At 47.8% G+C, this 16,999-nt stretch overlaps 3 protein-coding genes across 3 annotated transcripts; 2 read left to right on the forward strand and 1 right to left on the reverse strand.

The window, feature by feature from the left end:
- Positions 1-106: 106 nt before the first annotated feature.
- Positions 107-1,307, forward strand: ASPVEDRAFT_45750 (uncharacterized protein). The gene is made up of 2 exons (XM_040813380.1): positions 107-321; positions 428-1,307. The coding sequence occupies exons 1-2, from the start codon at positions 305-307 to the stop codon at positions 936-938; spliced, it is 528 nt and encodes a 175-aa protein (XP_040672123.1). The 5' UTR covers positions 107-304; the 3' UTR covers positions 939-1,307.
- A 1,001-nt stretch (positions 1,308-2,308) lies between these two features.
- Positions 2,309-3,989, reverse strand: ASPVEDRAFT_320607 (chitin synthase export chaperone). Its single transcript, XM_040810554.1, has 7 exons — positions 3,629-3,989; positions 3,524-3,559; positions 3,345-3,438; positions 3,209-3,296; positions 3,058-3,151; positions 2,678-3,011; positions 2,309-2,625 (listed from the first exon to the last, which is right to left on the reverse strand). Exons 1-7 carry the CDS (start codon positions 3,656-3,658, stop codon positions 2,405-2,407), a joined length of 897 nt encoding a protein of 298 aa, XP_040672124.1. The 5' UTR covers positions 3,659-3,989; the 3' UTR covers positions 2,309-2,404.
- A 3,434-nt stretch (positions 3,990-7,423) lies between these two features.
- ASPVEDRAFT_56015 (uncharacterized protein) lies at positions 7,424-16,850 on the forward strand (the record flags this gene model as incomplete). The annotated part of the gene is made up of 6 exons (XM_040815150.1): positions 7,424-7,706; positions 7,761-9,976; positions 10,010-10,804; positions 10,859-10,933; positions 10,986-15,540; positions 15,592-16,850. 6 exons carry the CDS (start codon positions 7,424-7,426, stop codon positions 16,848-16,850), a joined length of 9,183 nt encoding a protein of 3,060 aa, XP_040672125.1.
- Between the last annotated feature and the right edge of the window lie 149 nt (positions 16,851-16,999).

Raw genomic sequence — 16,999 nt, forward strand, 5'->3', positions numbered from 1 at the left:
GCTGAGGCTGACTGTACGGTAACTTTGTAAGTTACGGACTGTGGCGCAAAGCCAACCGTGACCACAGAATTTCATCGACATCATCGGCCGACAAGAGCAAAGTCTTGAAACAGTCAACACGGCCTCTCAAAATGGACTGACTGTCAATTCCGCATTCATTCGTGTCATCCCCCCTGTGCAAAAAATCCAAGTCAACACCCTTTTCAGTGCAGCACTTTCTGCGCGGTGACATTTCTCTCACGTTTGGCAACACCGGCAGCTTTCCGCCTGTTACGTCGTCCAGCCTTGGACTCGCTCCCTCAACATGTTCTGTCTCAGGAGGTAAGTAGCTGGATGCTAGCGGGCATATCGCCCCTTCTGTCCGCCGTACCGAATCTCCTTGATGGTTGCTCTGAAATGTAGAAGCCAAACTAACAAGATGTCCCAGCTGGCTCCCCCTCCTCTTCATCCCAACTAACGCCTCCCCGCTCTTCCTCATCTCTTTCGTAACCCTCACCTACCTCCTCCACCGACCATGTATCTACTGCTCCGCCCTCCTCGTTATTCTCTTCGCCTCAACCTGCAACTGGTCCGACCACTGCTTCCTCAATCTCCGCGCTGACTGGTTCGCTCCGCGGTACGCACCCTACGATGGCACAGACGGTTTGAACATGACTACTCCACAAAACAACTCTTCCACTCTCCTCGGCATGGAAAACGAGTCGCTAGCCGGTTATGTCTTTGAGACGGTGAACAACACCGCGAAAGCACTTGCCGGGGCTGTGGTCGATGAGACTCAAAAACGGCTATCCGCGGGCGACGCCTCTTGTCCTTCGTCAGCGACGCCAGGAGCGAGCACTGCTGATGAACTCACTGGATTTGGACTGGAATGGCTGCGAAGTCTAGTTGGGAGGCGGGAATGGACGCTTCCTTGTGTTGATGTTAAGGTTCGGGTATGATATAGTATCAAACCAGTGACCGCACATAAAGGGCTTATGACGAGTATGAAATTCCTGTCTGGCTTTCTTCTCCTTTGGCATAGGCGTGTATTTGTCTTAACTTTAACTGGCGATGCGTGTTTTATATTGTTCATTTTCACCGTGTGTTCAGTTGGTTTGACAGACACGTTCGCCGTATTGGGCTTGGATATGCGCAACTAATAGTACGTTGTTTTCCTAGCATGGCGTCGCAATTTCATGTACATCACATTCCGATAAAGCGGATTGAAGCTCAGTTATTTCAATACCACGCTAAATGGCGAATTTGTCTCTTTATTACGCCGCATCCCAACACAATACCGTAATACTGTAAACTTGATTGAGCATGGAAAGCCACCCGAAAGCTAGAAACAAGAAGGACGAGTACTGCCTGCCGATGGCGAACGTGACACTCTTGCACAATGGTGCCCTCAGGAGAGAACATCCAATGAGTTTTACTCATCTGTGCCGACCCCAATCCTATGCATGCACGTTTATCAACGCGACAATGCCAGCAAAGAATATTAGGAGCATTGGCGTATTAGGCTAAAAAGTCATGTTTGCTGGCAGTGTTTACTTGGCTCTTGTGGTTTGCTTCATGGTGTACTACTCAGAGGGTACTTGTCCCTGGGCCCTGGCTGTACAGACGCTGATCTTATAGCGATAGCCCTAACTTGCCATGCGCTACCAAGAGCTGCTAGTAGGTCTAGAAAGGCTTAAAAGGCTTTATTTGGCCCCATCTAGGTTTACGAATGAGTCTTTTTTAACTTCACGGCTGAGATATACAACAGGGATTGCTCCCGCCTTTTGCCTTATTGGTCCTCCTCAATTGAGGCCATCCACTTCTGGGTGTCTCGACGAAGTCATGTATGACACTTTTTCCCAGAATGTTGTGCAGTGCCTGGATCGCTGCTAGAGCTATATATAGATACCATAGTCAAAACCCAGCTTGAAGGTACAAATATCAGTTGTTTATTACTAACTACTAACTACATACATCGCGAAATAGGTATCTAACTCAAAGCAGCAAAAATAGAGAACCGTGCGGATATCATATCTAAAACCAGGCCTACTGACGAGATGAAGTGCCAAGAAGGTCCAGTGGACGAAGTTCAACCTAGGTTTCCGCCACACCATTCCAACCGGCAGACCACGTGGCCAAGGTAAAGCATAAATAGTTCGAAACGGCAGATGTCGTGGCACATAGGCACATCCAAGACGATCGTGAAACATGAGCGGTGAAATAGCGAGAAACATGCGTTTAAATTTCAATGCCTCTTCGTGGTATCAGGTTGAGACGTTGTGGACTGGGTATCAAGCGAGTGGAAGTATCGTAAGCGATAGTGATGCCATGTTGGAGAGGACAGCAAGAGAATGACAGTCTCTTTATTGGACATGCTTTTTTTTCGTTGTTTTCGTTTTTAGTCTTCAATTGGTCGCGTTAAAAATTAATTGTATCCTGGTACAGGTTGGGACATTGGCATGGGCCAGTCATCTTCTGTGATGCTGCTCCAGAAAAACCAAAGCACAACAACCGAGATTAATGTGAAAAGTGTCTCGAACAAGGCGCCGTTGATCTTTCCTCCTGTGGCCGAGCAGAGGTGGGTGCTGATAACGTAGTTGAATATTTGGCCAATGGCGAAAAGAATCGTGGTCGCGACGAGATACACTGTATTTGGTCAGACAAATTGGCTTGTTTCAACAGAAGAAGATATACGCACGCATTGGTCGGAATTCCCCAAGTATGCGAACCACTAGGTATGCTTCCAGGACAAAGAATGCGAACAGACAGACGAGCGGGAAGAGCTGGTACAATACATAGAGCGCGATGTTTCGATAATTATTGGCCTCGGTTGTCGCAAACGTCCCGGTCCAGTCGAAAGCAGTGTCCAAGGCGATGTACCCCGTACCGATGAATAAAATTCCGGCAGAGAAGGCAAACAGTCCTAGTGAAGCAGGGGTTCCATCGTCAAGGAACTGAAAGCCAACCAAGGCATTTAAGAAAAGAATCCAGCAGGTCGCTGTAATCGCAGCAATGTGAACTGCTGAGAAGCCCTGCAGGATGTTAGGCAATTCAGGATAAATCTCGGAGAAGCCATACCTTTCGGACATTATCGTCAAGGGGAAAACCACCGACGGTAAATATTTCGCAAATCTCGATGATGGCGAATCCCAGCAGAAATAACTGCATTTCCCTGTATATCCTCATCAGGATTTGTTATATTCGTCGGGAACATGTCGAAACCACGTACCTCCGCCCAACTGCGGCTTGTTTCCGATCCGATCGCCATATCAAAACCAACGAGACAAGGATGCTTATGAACGCGAGCAATATAGACCCTATTAAGGTGAGCGAAGTTTTTCTTTTGAGGAAACGACAAGCCATACCGAGGTTCGCAAGATGTCGGTCACCGCTAAGTGGGATTCCAACGAGCTCGCACCCACCAAATGCACTGTTAGGGGGCTGGTTGGATTTAAAGAGCTTTGAAGAAAATAGTGGTTAGCATCACATCGGGTTTCGATATGGAAGATTTTGCGCCAGACTGGGGGGATGCTGGTTAACATACATTGCAGACTGGAAGGGTAGAATCGCGACAAAAGTCCTATTTTGGGCGGAGAATGCGTCAGTTCACCATCATGGCATGCAGCATGTGGGTTGAGCCGCAACTCACGTTGAAATTCCCGAACTGAGTCGAACCCATGGCTTGCGAACGCTGAAATCAAACAATCACCATGCGAGGGAATAACGAGAAGAAATCAAGCGTGGAGCGACGGGCCTGGTTTAAGTTGAAACCTGAAATCGAGGTCGAGGTCAAGGTCGAATTCGCCTGGTGGACCCACGACCAGCGAACCAGTCACGATCGCGCCGCTAACGATCCGGATGCGCAATGATTGTTATGATGTTGGGGGAGAAACCGATGCGGTTTATTGTCAGGTGGAATTTGCTGTAAAGATGCGAGGCACACGTTGCAGAGGCAGGCAGTTGGGCAGCGGACAGGTCGATTTTTGAGGGACGGCGTGCAGGAGTCGGTCTGAAACCGATCGTGACGGAGGCTGGAAAAGGAGTTGCGGTCCGAAAAGCCCCCAAACTGTCCGACTCACGGGAGACCACGAGGCTGGGTTGAGCGAGAGACGAAAATCCTGAACTCGAGCTGTATATAGAAGGGGGAGAAAGCAAGGAAATAAAGCAGGCGAGAAGCAAAAGAAGTTGGTAGTTGGCGATGATCGTCCTTGGACTTGAGAGGGGAAACACGAGATGGCGCAGCAATTTCCCACTGGGGATCTCACAGCCAGCAACTCAATTCCAACGGACGGCTTCCCTGCGTGCTGCAGGGATTGCCATCATTAACCCAGTTTCTCTACAATGGCTTTTTACTACTTCCCCCCCCTGAATTGCCATTATTTGACCCCTTTACAGACCTTGGTTACTGCATCCACGGTTCTCATGTTCCATCATCCATGGGATGCCGGCCGGGCCTCCCCCCGTTTCTATTCTTGTTTCTCTGGTTCAGTGGTGCCTGGGCGTGGCAATTCCGCATTACCATTCGACACTTATTCTTACAGCCTAAACCTGGATTGTCGGGCTCAATGCTCCGTACAATGGCATGTTCGAACTAATGCACTGGATTATTCCGTCCTCGGTTTTCTCCGCTCCCCAGCAACAGTGACATCACCATCCACCCTTGGCCCGGTTGCAGATTCCGTGCATCCCGATGTATGAGATTTCGGCAAGCTGCAGATCGCGACAAGGCCCAGAGTATTATTTAGACCTCCTTCGAAGAGAGAGTCTGTGCCTCCGCGTACGTAGGTTCCAGGATTTGGTGTCCCCTCGTCCATTGGCACTCGGGTAACCGGTCTGGTTGCCCCCTTGCGTCTTCTCCGGATTATGACTTCGGCTTGTGGCGCAGGAGTTGCCATCTGGACTCTGCAGTACCTTACATATATCCGGTGTTCGCCTGGCAACTGATGTTAGGAGGGGCGATGGACAACCGGGTGTTAAATAGTGTACATGTTGTAGCGATCTCGATAGCTTATCTCCTTGGCAACGTCGCGAGAGCTCGGGTCGATATGTGAGCTGTACATTCTAGGGGCCAACACGCGCAGTTCACTCTCGACCTTTTAGACTGTCGAAAGGGCGAGGGCTTGAGAGTTGAGGCGAACCACCGTTTCTTTTGTAAATGTGATTGGTTCACTATGTACAAACCCTTCATGGTACGTATCAATCTCAGCATTTGTCTTGGTAGCAGTGGTCGCTTCTAGAATGTTTCAAGAGTCAGAGACGGAGACCAAATCATAGCTAGCATTCGGTAAATTGTTTCACATTTGCACGTCATTTGCTCGGTACTTCTCTTCGACGTCGTCTCCAACGCTCCATCCAGTGCTCGCCAGCCGTTCTATTCTGGTACAGCTGCGATAAAAGGGTCGTTTTTTATCCACCACGGCGCGGAAGCAAGCAAGCGTGGAGAATCTGCTTGACTCGATGCTCCCGAGGACGGCCTGGATACTGTGGTGGAGGGAACAGGCGGACGGCCAGAAAGTGGAGGAACTGACCAAAGCAGCAGACCGTCCTCCCGTCTGGTCACGTTCTCGGCTCCTAGCAAGACACTCGGTTCTCGAAGGAGTCAAACACCCGTCCTCTTCTACCGCGAAGAAAATTCAATGGAGACCGCTTCATCTAGAGCAATGTAGATGATAACCCTTCGTCTGTATACTGCCCTCTGGTGCAGATCTATACGCCGTTCCCAGGTTGATCGTTGTTATCCAACTATACATCCAGAGCTTATCTTTGTTCTGTATACATAAAGGTGAGTATATCCCATTGGATAGACTGCTGCAAGCGGAGTTCAACTCTGACTGAGTCATGCCAAGCTTGCGACTGGCGGAGAAGCCGATTTGGCAGGATATAAGCTTGAACCACGGTCATAGATGCACTGTCTTCGATTCAATCTTCTCAGGACATAGCATATCCGCTTGATCTTCTAACAAAAGGACTTGCTCTAGGGCATGTGAGTCCACAAATGCAGCATCACACCATGAAAACGAAGAGCAAAAAGCGCGGGAACAAAAACAGTAGTACCAGTACTCTTGAGTCTTGCGGCTAGAAACAATAGTCCTGCCACCCAACTTAACGGCCCTATACCCAACCTGGTGCTCTAGATGCCTATGGTGCCTTTCTCGGCGTCCGGTGGAGATGGCGGATGGCTGGCTTGCTCATATGGCTTTGTGTCGCTCACCAGGCCTTCCGTTGCGATGGAGAACACCATGACGCCGTAGATATCAGTGGGTGGGTATACATGTGCTGGTACTTTCGTATAACAGGTCTTGTTGTCAGCACATGAGATTATCGAAAGATTTTACTGCAAATTCTAGGGAAGACCTAACATTCATCTTAAAAGCAGCCGATTATTATCGTATAGAGACTGGAATGTTCAATGGCGTCGGATATATCCACTTTTAACAGGAGTATAGATATGCACAAAGCATGGCAACTTGAGGCTGGCCGAAAGCAAATGGTCTGAGATCAAACCTTTTCTATCAACTCTCATTATCAGAAAGTAACTGACGTCTCGACAGGCTGGTTCTTCCACTTTGTACCTGCAATCAAGGGCTAGCTACCGCTGGGTCTGCCGGTTTGGTTTCATTTCGACTGCAGTTTCTGCATGGTATACGGAATCCTTGTCCGTCTTGGTGCTGATATTGGAATGAAATTGAGACCAACTGTGATGCTCCTAACTCAGCATCTTCTTTGATGCTTCCCTTCTGCCAATGCACGTTCAACGCTCGTTTCCAACTTCAGTTCAGTTCTTTTCATCCTGGGTTTGACCTATCTTACTTTGTACTCCTTACTTTCCTCTCTTGCATCTTATCCAGTCTCACCTCCACCTCTTCTTACTTCAACTTCTTTTTTTCAATATTAACTCTCTCTCTCTCTCTCAATTATCTCTCAAGGCTATCTACTCTCTATCTCGTCATTTTGATCGTAACCTCTCCTTTATAACCTACTTCCCCCCTTCCTCCTTCTTCTCCTCCCACATCTACATCTACTCTTCTCTTTTTCTATATCTACTTCTCTTCTTATATCTTGTTACCTCTTCTCTACTCCAAAGTCCTTTAATATCCCTTCTGCCTATTCCCCCTTCCCGCTTCTATATCTTCATCTCCGCTCATATTCTCCTTTTCGTCCTCTACTTCCTCCTGTACTCATATTCTGATACTCAACTCTCCGTCTATCTCTCCCAACTGTTTTCTTATTTCCCGAACTTCTTCCCAAAATCTCTTCTCCATCTTCTCTCTTCTTCCATATATCCTGCTTCAAATTATAGTTAGCCCCGTTTTCGGTCATCTGCCCCCACATTCTAACTCTTTGGCTTCCTTCCTTAACCCCATTCATCTCCCAAAGGAAAATCCATTTAACTCAAACGTCCATGAACGACCATCCTACTCCTTCTCCCTCATCCCTCGCCATCATGGATTCTGAAGTCTTTCAGTACATCTTTCACCATGTCGTCTTCCCTCCAAAATTACCCGGAGAACCTGAACGCAACCAAAAACCCCTTGAGAGCGGGATGATGAGGTTTGTAAAAGATACTCTTGTCTCCTTTGTTGAAGAGAGACCGCCAGATATCCAGGACAAATGGAAGCCGGCTGTCAATATGCTTGGACTGTGGCTCTCAGTCGATGCAGGAGGGGATGATATCAACCGCCATCAAGACCTTCTCACGCGCCATATAAAGGATCTAAAAACCAATGGTATCAGATTTCATACCCCTTGGAAAGTAAATTGCTTACATGGACCATATATAGGAGCCATTGCACTGTACGTTTGTGTGCAAAACTGTGGGTGGCTAGCACATTATGACAGTGCCCGTGACAATGTCATTATTGATGCTTTTGAGGTAACCGCCACCTCAGCTGCTATCCTCAAGGCCACAGGTCCTCTTACTCGCTGCTTTCCGGGCCAGAGCGTGGTCATTCCCGCCTCGATGATCAATGAAATTGGCTTCTGCAAATATTTGGCTCATAACCTTTGCCGTCTAAACCTGGAGACTGTCCGTGAGATGTGTCCCAAGGCCACTCAATCACGAGATTGTATCGAGGAAATCCGGGATACTGTACATCCTGGCTTGGTCACAGAAGGGCTAATGTCCCAGATTTTACCATTCGGGGAACACAATGTCTGGAAGTCCTTTGAAAAGCACGTGCGTGACGAGGTCATTTATGATGACGCCAAACTACCATGGCGACGTTCACCCCTGTGGTTCGTGATAAAAGTTGCCCTTCAAACGGTTCTCTATCGCATCTTCCCGGACAATGAGGGCCACGCAGAATATAAAAATTTTATGCTTTATCTCGCAGTTAAGATTGGAGAGGAAGCTCAGAAGTTGAAACTCCCTAACATCGCGGATATTCTCGCCATTGTCCGAGCCAAGGTGGCCCGCCGTACGTATAAGCTGCAAGGCAAATCTTTCGAAACTGTGGTGGAGCGAACAATGGAAGCCGATCAAGCCATTTTGCAGCATTTACAACAGCTCCGTGCCTGCATTCAGAAGCCCGAGTTCACAAATATTTCCCATTCATTTGGGCCGCTGCAAGAATGTGACTTGGAAACATCGCTGAAGATTTCCAGAGATTACATACACAATGCAATGCAGAATCACTCATCAGCTCCGCCTTTGTCAACTTTCAGTAGGAAGCAGAAACCGCGGAAAAAACGCCAGACAACTGGCCTCCCGAAGCTAGAAGACGACGAGGTTCTCTCACTACTTGACTTTGAGGCTTGGGTGGACACTGAACTACAAGAATGGCATGCCCAAACCAACCCAACTGAGAAAGTTTGCAGTGACCTTGCGGATCTCATGAAGTACTACTCCAAATTCGCGAGCAGCAAATACGCTCAGATGCGAGACGCATGTTCTCTGATGCTTCTCGTTTTGCTGGAACTATGGGTTGTCCTTGATAGCCTCTGTGTTCGCTTCTGTCCTCTTCTTAAAGAATATTCGCCTGAGCTATCTAAGAAGCTCGTTGAGCCCTTACTCCTTCCTCACTTTCATCAAATGCAGCGAGCACGACAAGTCGAGGACTATATCCGTTCAAGGCAAAGTAGCTCTCTCAAAAGCATCTTTTCTGACCCAGGTCCCGACACGTTTGCCGTTCGATATTTCAATGATAAGACCCGGAAACATAAAAGGATTCTTGAAGGTATTAAAAGTCATGCCACACAGGAACGCGAGGCTTTGCGCAAGGAGTGGGAAAAACTGTCAAAACAGTATCAAGACCTCATCATCAAAGCATCAAACCTCACTCACGACTCTGAATTGGATGAATGGGATAATGAGACTCACTCTCTCTCTTGCGGTAAATGTACTTTGGAAACAGAGGCGCAAAAGCTGGCCATTCAAGTCCACGAGTGGCCACTTCCTGAAAATGAGGACAAGGCAAAGAATATTGTGTTTGAACTTAATTGCCCTGCCTGGTTTGCTAAATGGCGAGATATCACTTGGAAACTTGTGGACGACTACGGCAGGCCTCAGGCAAGAGTACCTGCAAGGATGGAAATGAATATCTTAGAGTACCCGGCCACGCTAACCTTTGCTGCTAAATGGGACCAGAGGCTGACCCTCGCTTCCTCCACAAAATCATGGTTAAATACCCATTACAAAGCTCAGAACTTTCCAGTCACTTTCGACACGATTGCAGTTTCCAATGCTTTCAACTTCTCGCTATGGGATACAGAGAGAGAGGTATGGGTTGCAGGAAGATTCAGGCTCCAGAAGTACCCGGCTTTCAACCATTTATGCACGCTTACGCTCAACGACCCAAAATATTCCGGCCTTCAGTATGCTGTCGAGTCGTGTCAACATCAACAGAACAAGGTACTGGCAGACCAACGTAATTTGCACCCAAAAATAACGCTCCAGGAGATGAGCACCTTCAGCCATCTTCGTGCTGGTGAGCGTCTACAATGGTACAATATAGCCCGAGAACTAGTGTCTTCCTCGTTCTCGATGAATGAGAGCTCTGTCCACAAGTTGTTATGACAAGCAGCCTGGGAGCTTGGCTCACCTGGGTCCGGAACGCAACTTGGCGAGGCTCATGCATTCTTTGAAGAGCTCGCGTCCGTTAACAGACTTTTGGAGTCGCTCGAACATAGGCTACGCATCATTTCGATAAACTGGAATGAACACTATACCCTGCACACACTCGTCATCTTAGGTGCTCGAATTTTAAGTCTGTGTCCCACGTCAGCTGTCGAGCGCGCATCGTCCTTCCTCAAGCGATGCAGGAAGGTCGCGATAGATTGGTGCGCAAGGATCAAGACGGCTCTTGATGCCAAAATGGGTGCCGAGAATGACTCACGCCTGTCACTACTTTTCAGAATCGGGGGAATCTGCCTTTTAACATTTTCTGTTGAGGACAGACATCTTGCGAGAGTCCTTGAAAGCGAAGAAGATTTGCAGTTCCTGTTGAGATCTTCAATCGTGCTCTTTGAGAATACGCCTGAGCCAATCGAGAGCCAATCTTTGGAAACCAGAGCTTTAGTTCTTCAGGGTACAAGGGTTCTCCGGAATTCCGAGAAGCAAGTATCGCAACTTATCATTGAGCACCCATCGGCTCTTAATGTTGCTATCAAACAAACCGCCAACCACCTTCAGATTTCATCACCCTGGTGCTTCGCCCCTGGTGATAACCAGAGATGGGCTACGAATAACTCGGTAACCACTGATGGGGAGAAACAGGAAATTCACTATAATATACTGAGTGGCGAGCTCCTGATTAACAATGAACGGCCGAAGCGCCTTCCGGAGGAGTACACAAGACATCCATTATTCCGGCGGCTATTTGGCCAGGTAGGAATATCCAATATCAAGTTCTTCAAAATTACACTCACTTACCTACTATAGCAAGCTATTTCCGTGGTCTCTTGCCGCAGAAAGGGTACGAAGTTTGCATCAACGCAACAGTTTGGGAATTACATTGTAGGCCGCCCTCCCACTCGGCCAGAATGTGGATCAAAACTAATATATATAGGTGTATTTTCGCCTTGAAGGAGACCAGCTAGTGGTTAGAACGATGACAGACCGCGTCCTGCGGTTAATACCACATGACGTCTTAGCCAAAGACTTTCCAGACTCCCTTATCACGAACTTTACGCACTGGTTGGACCTAAAGACAGGAGAAATTGAATTCCGACCTCTTGATCAAGTCTGGGAGCCAAATCCGAAGAACTGGCGTACATTCTATAAATACCAAAATGGAGAGATTCCAAGGACCAAACAGGGCCAACGAGTGTTGGTCGATGTTCACAGCGGCCTCTTTGCACAGATTTCAAATGTTCTGTCTCGCTTAGACCATCTGAAGCATATCCAAATCACGTCAACCCAGGACACCAGAATCGAGGCCAAATTGGTCCGCCTACATCTGAGCTTCTTTGTTAATTCTGACGGAGCATTAGAATGCCGGGAGCATAATGCTATAGTTGATCGAGATCAGGATATCGGATGTCTTTCCAGATTATCCAGCAAACTCATTTTACGCGGGAAAACCGGCCAGCGCCAACGCTCGCTATTGATTCCTTACGGAATGGTAAGAATCAGCAAAGGGGGTCTATACAACGAAGTTTCGATAGAGCCTTCCAGCGATTCACGCGTCAAATATTTTCACTACTTTTTCGACCCTACCCTTGGAATACTCTCAGACACCTCCGGCATGGTAGGTACGCTATATCAAGCTTATTTGCACGCCGTTACTACCCATGTGCTTCCTGACACTGCAACAAACCGTTCTGGGACCGAGGAAGCTCTGCGTATACTCGGACAAGCCCGGATGAAAAGCTCGTTTCCTTTAGATAGTGATTGCACTCACCTATTGGAGCTTATCGCGTCTCTAACTCCACGGCGGCAGTATCATCCGCCTGGAATGGAGGTCATGCAAAGGGTCATCTGGAACCCACAAATGCCTGAACTAGCACAACATGATGACTTCAGGGTGATTACTCAAGATATCTTTAATCACACAGCTAAATTTGCGTCATTGCATGGTTCGAAGAAGGAGCCTCCATCAGGGCTTGATCGTGGAGAAATCCACCTTCTCGATAGAGCACGACATCGTCATTCCCGGTTCCGTCGGTCTGAGTTTGCGAACAATTCCACCGGTCTAGATATAAAATATTTCAGGCCATCTGAATATGACGCGCGAGATCGCCATGGCTGTGTTAGTGATCGAAGCCGTCGTGTGTATGAGATTGCTGCGCTTATCCGAGATTGGCCCTCCAATGCAAGTCAGAAAGAAGCGCTTCTCAATATGGTCAAAGCATGGGGTAATTTTTATATGAAAATACTTACGCCAGATCAGCACACATATACTTCACTCATAGATTCGCAGATTCAACACCTATGGGGCTCTCTATACAGCCAGTGCCGCTCGAGCAACCGGGAATCGGGAACATACAAACTGATTTCAGTATTTTGCACGATTGCCTTCGGTGGATCAGTACCAACCTGGCAACTGCGTCATCTGTTAACGATTGCATTTTCTGGATATTTTCCCGAAATCCCTCAAAGGTTGCTCCAAGGGCCAGTGCAACTGGGTCTGGCACCGGGGCAAGACATTGACAGGTCAAAAGTCCAAGAAGAGATATCTAACAACTACCCGCCTAAAAAACCCAATCCCAGAGGAAACATGAAGAATCTATCAAAACCCGAAAAGGATAAAATGCGTTACGAACGGAATAAAAAGTATGAAAAAACGAAAAAACAGGAAATCGAAGCCCTGGCAAGCCAAATCACCAGACAGTGGCCATGCGAAGTCCTCCAACGGCCTACCAATATGGAGCCCTGGCAAGTCAAGAGCTGGAATGCCTCTGATATTCTGTTCAAGCAGTTTAACAGAAATGTCCAGTTTTATCAGTTTATTGAGCTTGTACAACAGAAGCTAGATGATGTGCCTACATCTTCACTTCCAGACCTACCACCAATACCACCTGCTCTTCCAAAGTGCCGGCCCTTGATTTGTGCTCGATCAAATCCCTGGCAGGCCCCAATTTTCCAAGATATGTTATGTTCCTCAAACGCTCCGCTCCCGATGGACATAGATCAAGCACCCCTGAGATGCCAGAGACCTCAAGTGCCTGCATCTTCTGATACCGGCCCTATAACTGATCTCCAATCCTTAATATGGGGTCTCCGCGAAGGTTCCAATGGCCTGCGCCAACAATATGCGATTAATCTTTTGGAAAGTCTGGAAGCACTAAAGAAAGTCCACTTGCCCTGTGCATCTGCGGGACTCCCTGTTGAGAGAGACACTCTTGTCCAGCATCACAAACGCGCGATAGAGCAACGAGATAGCCTTTGGAGCCAGATTGTTTTGGCATTAACAACGGTGGACAGTAGATGGAAGGCCATAGGTGGTGCCGTATTTTGGCCTTCTATCACTGTCTTGTCGATGCTGTCGTTTCTCGCCGCTGATAAGTGGGATTCCGTTCCTCCATTATGGAAGAATACCCTTGTGATGTTTGCGAAGGCCACTGCTTCCTTGCGTCGATACGAACGACTTTTAGAACATTTTGACAAAAAGGATGTCAATACTTTCTACAAAGAAGCAGAAACACTAAGCTGCGAGGGGTGGGAGGCATCAAGTATTCCTGATTGGTTACTATTGGAAATCGAGGGAAACCTGACAATCAGAGAACGCCAGGCAAATGTCGCACAGAGAATGATTACACCTGAATCTAACGAAAACTGTGTCCTGCAATTGAACATGGGGGAAGGGAAAACGACCATTATCACACCGATGATTGCGGCGTGCCTCGCAAATGCCACCCAGATGGTTCGCATTGTAGTGCTGAAACCACTGTTGCGACAAAGTATAAACCTTCTCTCCCAGCGCCTTGGGGGTCTACTGAACCGTCAAATTTACCATGTTCCTTTTTCAAGAAATACACACATTGACAAAAGCACTATAGAGACCTTACAGGCAATCTATAGCGAATGCCAGCAGAACCGAGGAATCCTTATTGTTCTTCCAGAGCAGCTACTTTCGTTCCGACTAGTCGGCCTGGATCTCGCACCCAGCGATAATGCACTTGGACTCGTTGACATAGAACAATCACTACAGGATAGTTGTCGCACTATCATTGACGAGAGCGATGAAATCCTGGATCCCAAATTTCAATTAATATACACGCGAGGTAATCAGCAGAATGTCGATGGGGAAAGTGATCGCTGGGGCATTATCCAGCATGTCCTTGAGTTAGTAGAAAAACAAGTCGTGGCTTTGCAGTCGGAAGATCAGACGAGCCTGGATATCGAACAGCGGGGCGTCCGCTATCCTCTTATTCATTTTTTGAGCGAGGCTGCTCCGGATCGACTGCTTAAAAGGGTCACCGACGCTATCAGCCGTGGAGAACTCCCAGGACTATCATTCACGGAGTGGGCAGAGGCAACCCAAAAGAGCGTGCTGAATTTCATAACTTGCGATAAAACCGACAAGGCAGATGAGAGGGTAGTACAAAATACCTTCAAGGATAGTATAATTCTCAAGAAACTCCTGGTCCTGAGGGGCCTTTTTGCTTACCGTATACTACGCTTTGTGCTAGCAAGCAAGCGCTGGCTTGTGGACTACGGCGTTCATCCCTCGCGGTGCTTGTCAGCGGTGCCATTTAGGGCCAAGGGGGTGCCATCAGAGAATGCTGAGTTCGGGCATGCGGATGTTGCGCTGGTATTGACGTGCCTGAGCTATTACTACGAGGGCCTTACCGAAAAGCAAGTTCGACAATGCTTCTATTTCCTAATGAAAGAGAACGATCCCGGGGCTGAATATCAGCACTGGATTACACGGAACCGGGATGAACTGCCCGAGGGTCTACACTCCTTCAATGGGGTCAATTTGGAGGATGATGACACGTTCCAGGGAGCATTCTACCATCATCTCCAGTATCAGAAAGGAATCATTGACTTCTTCCTTGCCAAAGTTGTCTTTCCAAGGGAGGCAAAAGGTTTTCCTTTCAAATTGTCGTTGTCTGCATGGGACATCCCATCGAAACCGCCTCAGCCACTTACGACCGGATTCAGTGGAACAAATGACAATCGATATTTGCTGCCAAAATCAATGCCCCAGAAAGATCTACCGTATCTTCTTCATACCAACGCCATGGTTCTAAGTCAGCTTCTTCAAGAAGATAATAGGCAGTGCATCCTTGTAGAGGATAAGGATGGTCGTCAGCTTCCGGTGAACGGGCTCTTGCATCTTATAAATGATCAAGATCCTCATATCAAGGTTATCATTGATGTCGGAGCCTTAGTACTAGAGTCAAGTAACGAAGAAGTTGCGAAGACATGGCTATCTATTGTTCCAGCTGAGAGAGCCCGCGCTGCTATCTATTTTGATACCAATGATGAGGCTATGGTGGTGGACCGAGAGGGTTACGTCGAGCGGCTTGTTGCATCGCCTTTTTACGACCGGCTACATCTTTGCTTGGTCTTTCTTGACCAACACCGCGCTAGAGGCGTCGATATCAAGCTTCCACGCACATATCGTGCAGCAGTGACACTTGGACCCCGGCTAACCAAAGACCGACTCGTTCAAGGTAGGTTTCTAACATTGAATATCATACGCAGCCCTTACTGACCTCAAACAGCATGTAATAGGATGCGCGAACTAGCCAACGGCCAATCAGTGGCTTTTTTTATACCTCCAGAAGTTAAACATAGTATGAAGAATAACGGCGCAGCCATTACTTCCATCAACGTTGTACAGTGGGTGCTAGAACAGACTTGCGATCAGCTGGAAAAATTGCAACCACTCTGGGCATGGCAGGGCCTACAACATTTCCGCTGCGCCCAAGTATGGGATGATTTCAGAACGCGTGCCAGCTCCTTAGAAAATATTGTGGTTCGCATCCAGGAACCTGAGTCAAAGTCTCTCTCTCAATTATATGCTCCATGGGGGGAGCTTCCTCAGTCTATTACTTTACTCCGAGAATTAGCCGCATACGATCCAACAGTCCATGAACTTCTTGGGAAATGGGAAAGGGCCGAATCTACGCAGACTATTCTTTGCGAGGAGCAAGAGCGAGAGCTAACCCAGGAAATCCAAAGAGAGCCTCAAATCCACCGTCCGCCATCTGTGGAAGCCCAAAATCACACCGTACACGCCCATATCAAGCACTTTGTCAAGCACGGCCGATTCCCCGATTGGTACTCATCTGAGGCCGCCGAACCAGCATTCAAAACGTGTCTATCGCGGACATCCGCTCATGCATTCGAACTCCCTTCCACTGTCGGATCCCATATTCATGTTTCGCTCGACTTCCTCGATACGATAAAACAGGATGATAACACTGTTGATGATGAGTTTCTGAAACCTGTGCACTGGGTTCTCTCGAGCAACAGCAATGAAATGCTTATCGTTATCAGCCAGCACGAAGCAAACTACCTGTTGCCCAGCATCCGCAAGTCCAAAAATGTTACACTTCACATGTATGCCCCCAGAATGGCTAAAGACATGTGCTCCTTCAGCAAACTTGACTTCCTCACAGTCGGCCAACCTAGGCCCAACCCCCAAGCCCAAATCTCGCCGGAAGCCATCCGAGATCTTGAAATATTTTCCGGAAGTCTTTATTTTGACTCTTTTGCCGAATACCAGAGTGCCTGCCAATTTTTCGGATTCAAACCCGATAGGATCCTTGATATTCCCCAGGACTCCATCACGACCGACGGCTTCGTGAGCAAGGAGGCGCGCACCCAGGCCCAATGGCCAGTCCATTGCCCTTTCACCACTAGCCCACTACCTTTTTTGAAAGCATGGTATGGAATTCGGACAAGAGGCCAGGGGTTTTCTCAATCACATATTGGGTCTATCGTGGAGGCGCGACGCCTAACCGAGGACCGGTTCTGAATATAACATAGCATATATATGCCACACTTACTTTTTCCATTTATCCTATCAGACTTCCAGGGTCTATGATCTTTTTGCATTTATTTAGGCCATGGCCGGGATGATATTTTCTTGTATTATTCTGGATTTTGGGACAAAAGGGTCGAATC

This window comes from Aspergillus versicolor, assembly GCF_001890125.1.
Source record: "Aspergillus versicolor CBS 583.65 unplaced genomic scaffold ASPVEscaffold_10, whole genome shotgun sequence".
Taxonomy (NCBI): Eukaryota; Fungi; Ascomycota; class Eurotiomycetes; order Eurotiales; family Aspergillaceae; genus Aspergillus; species Aspergillus versicolor.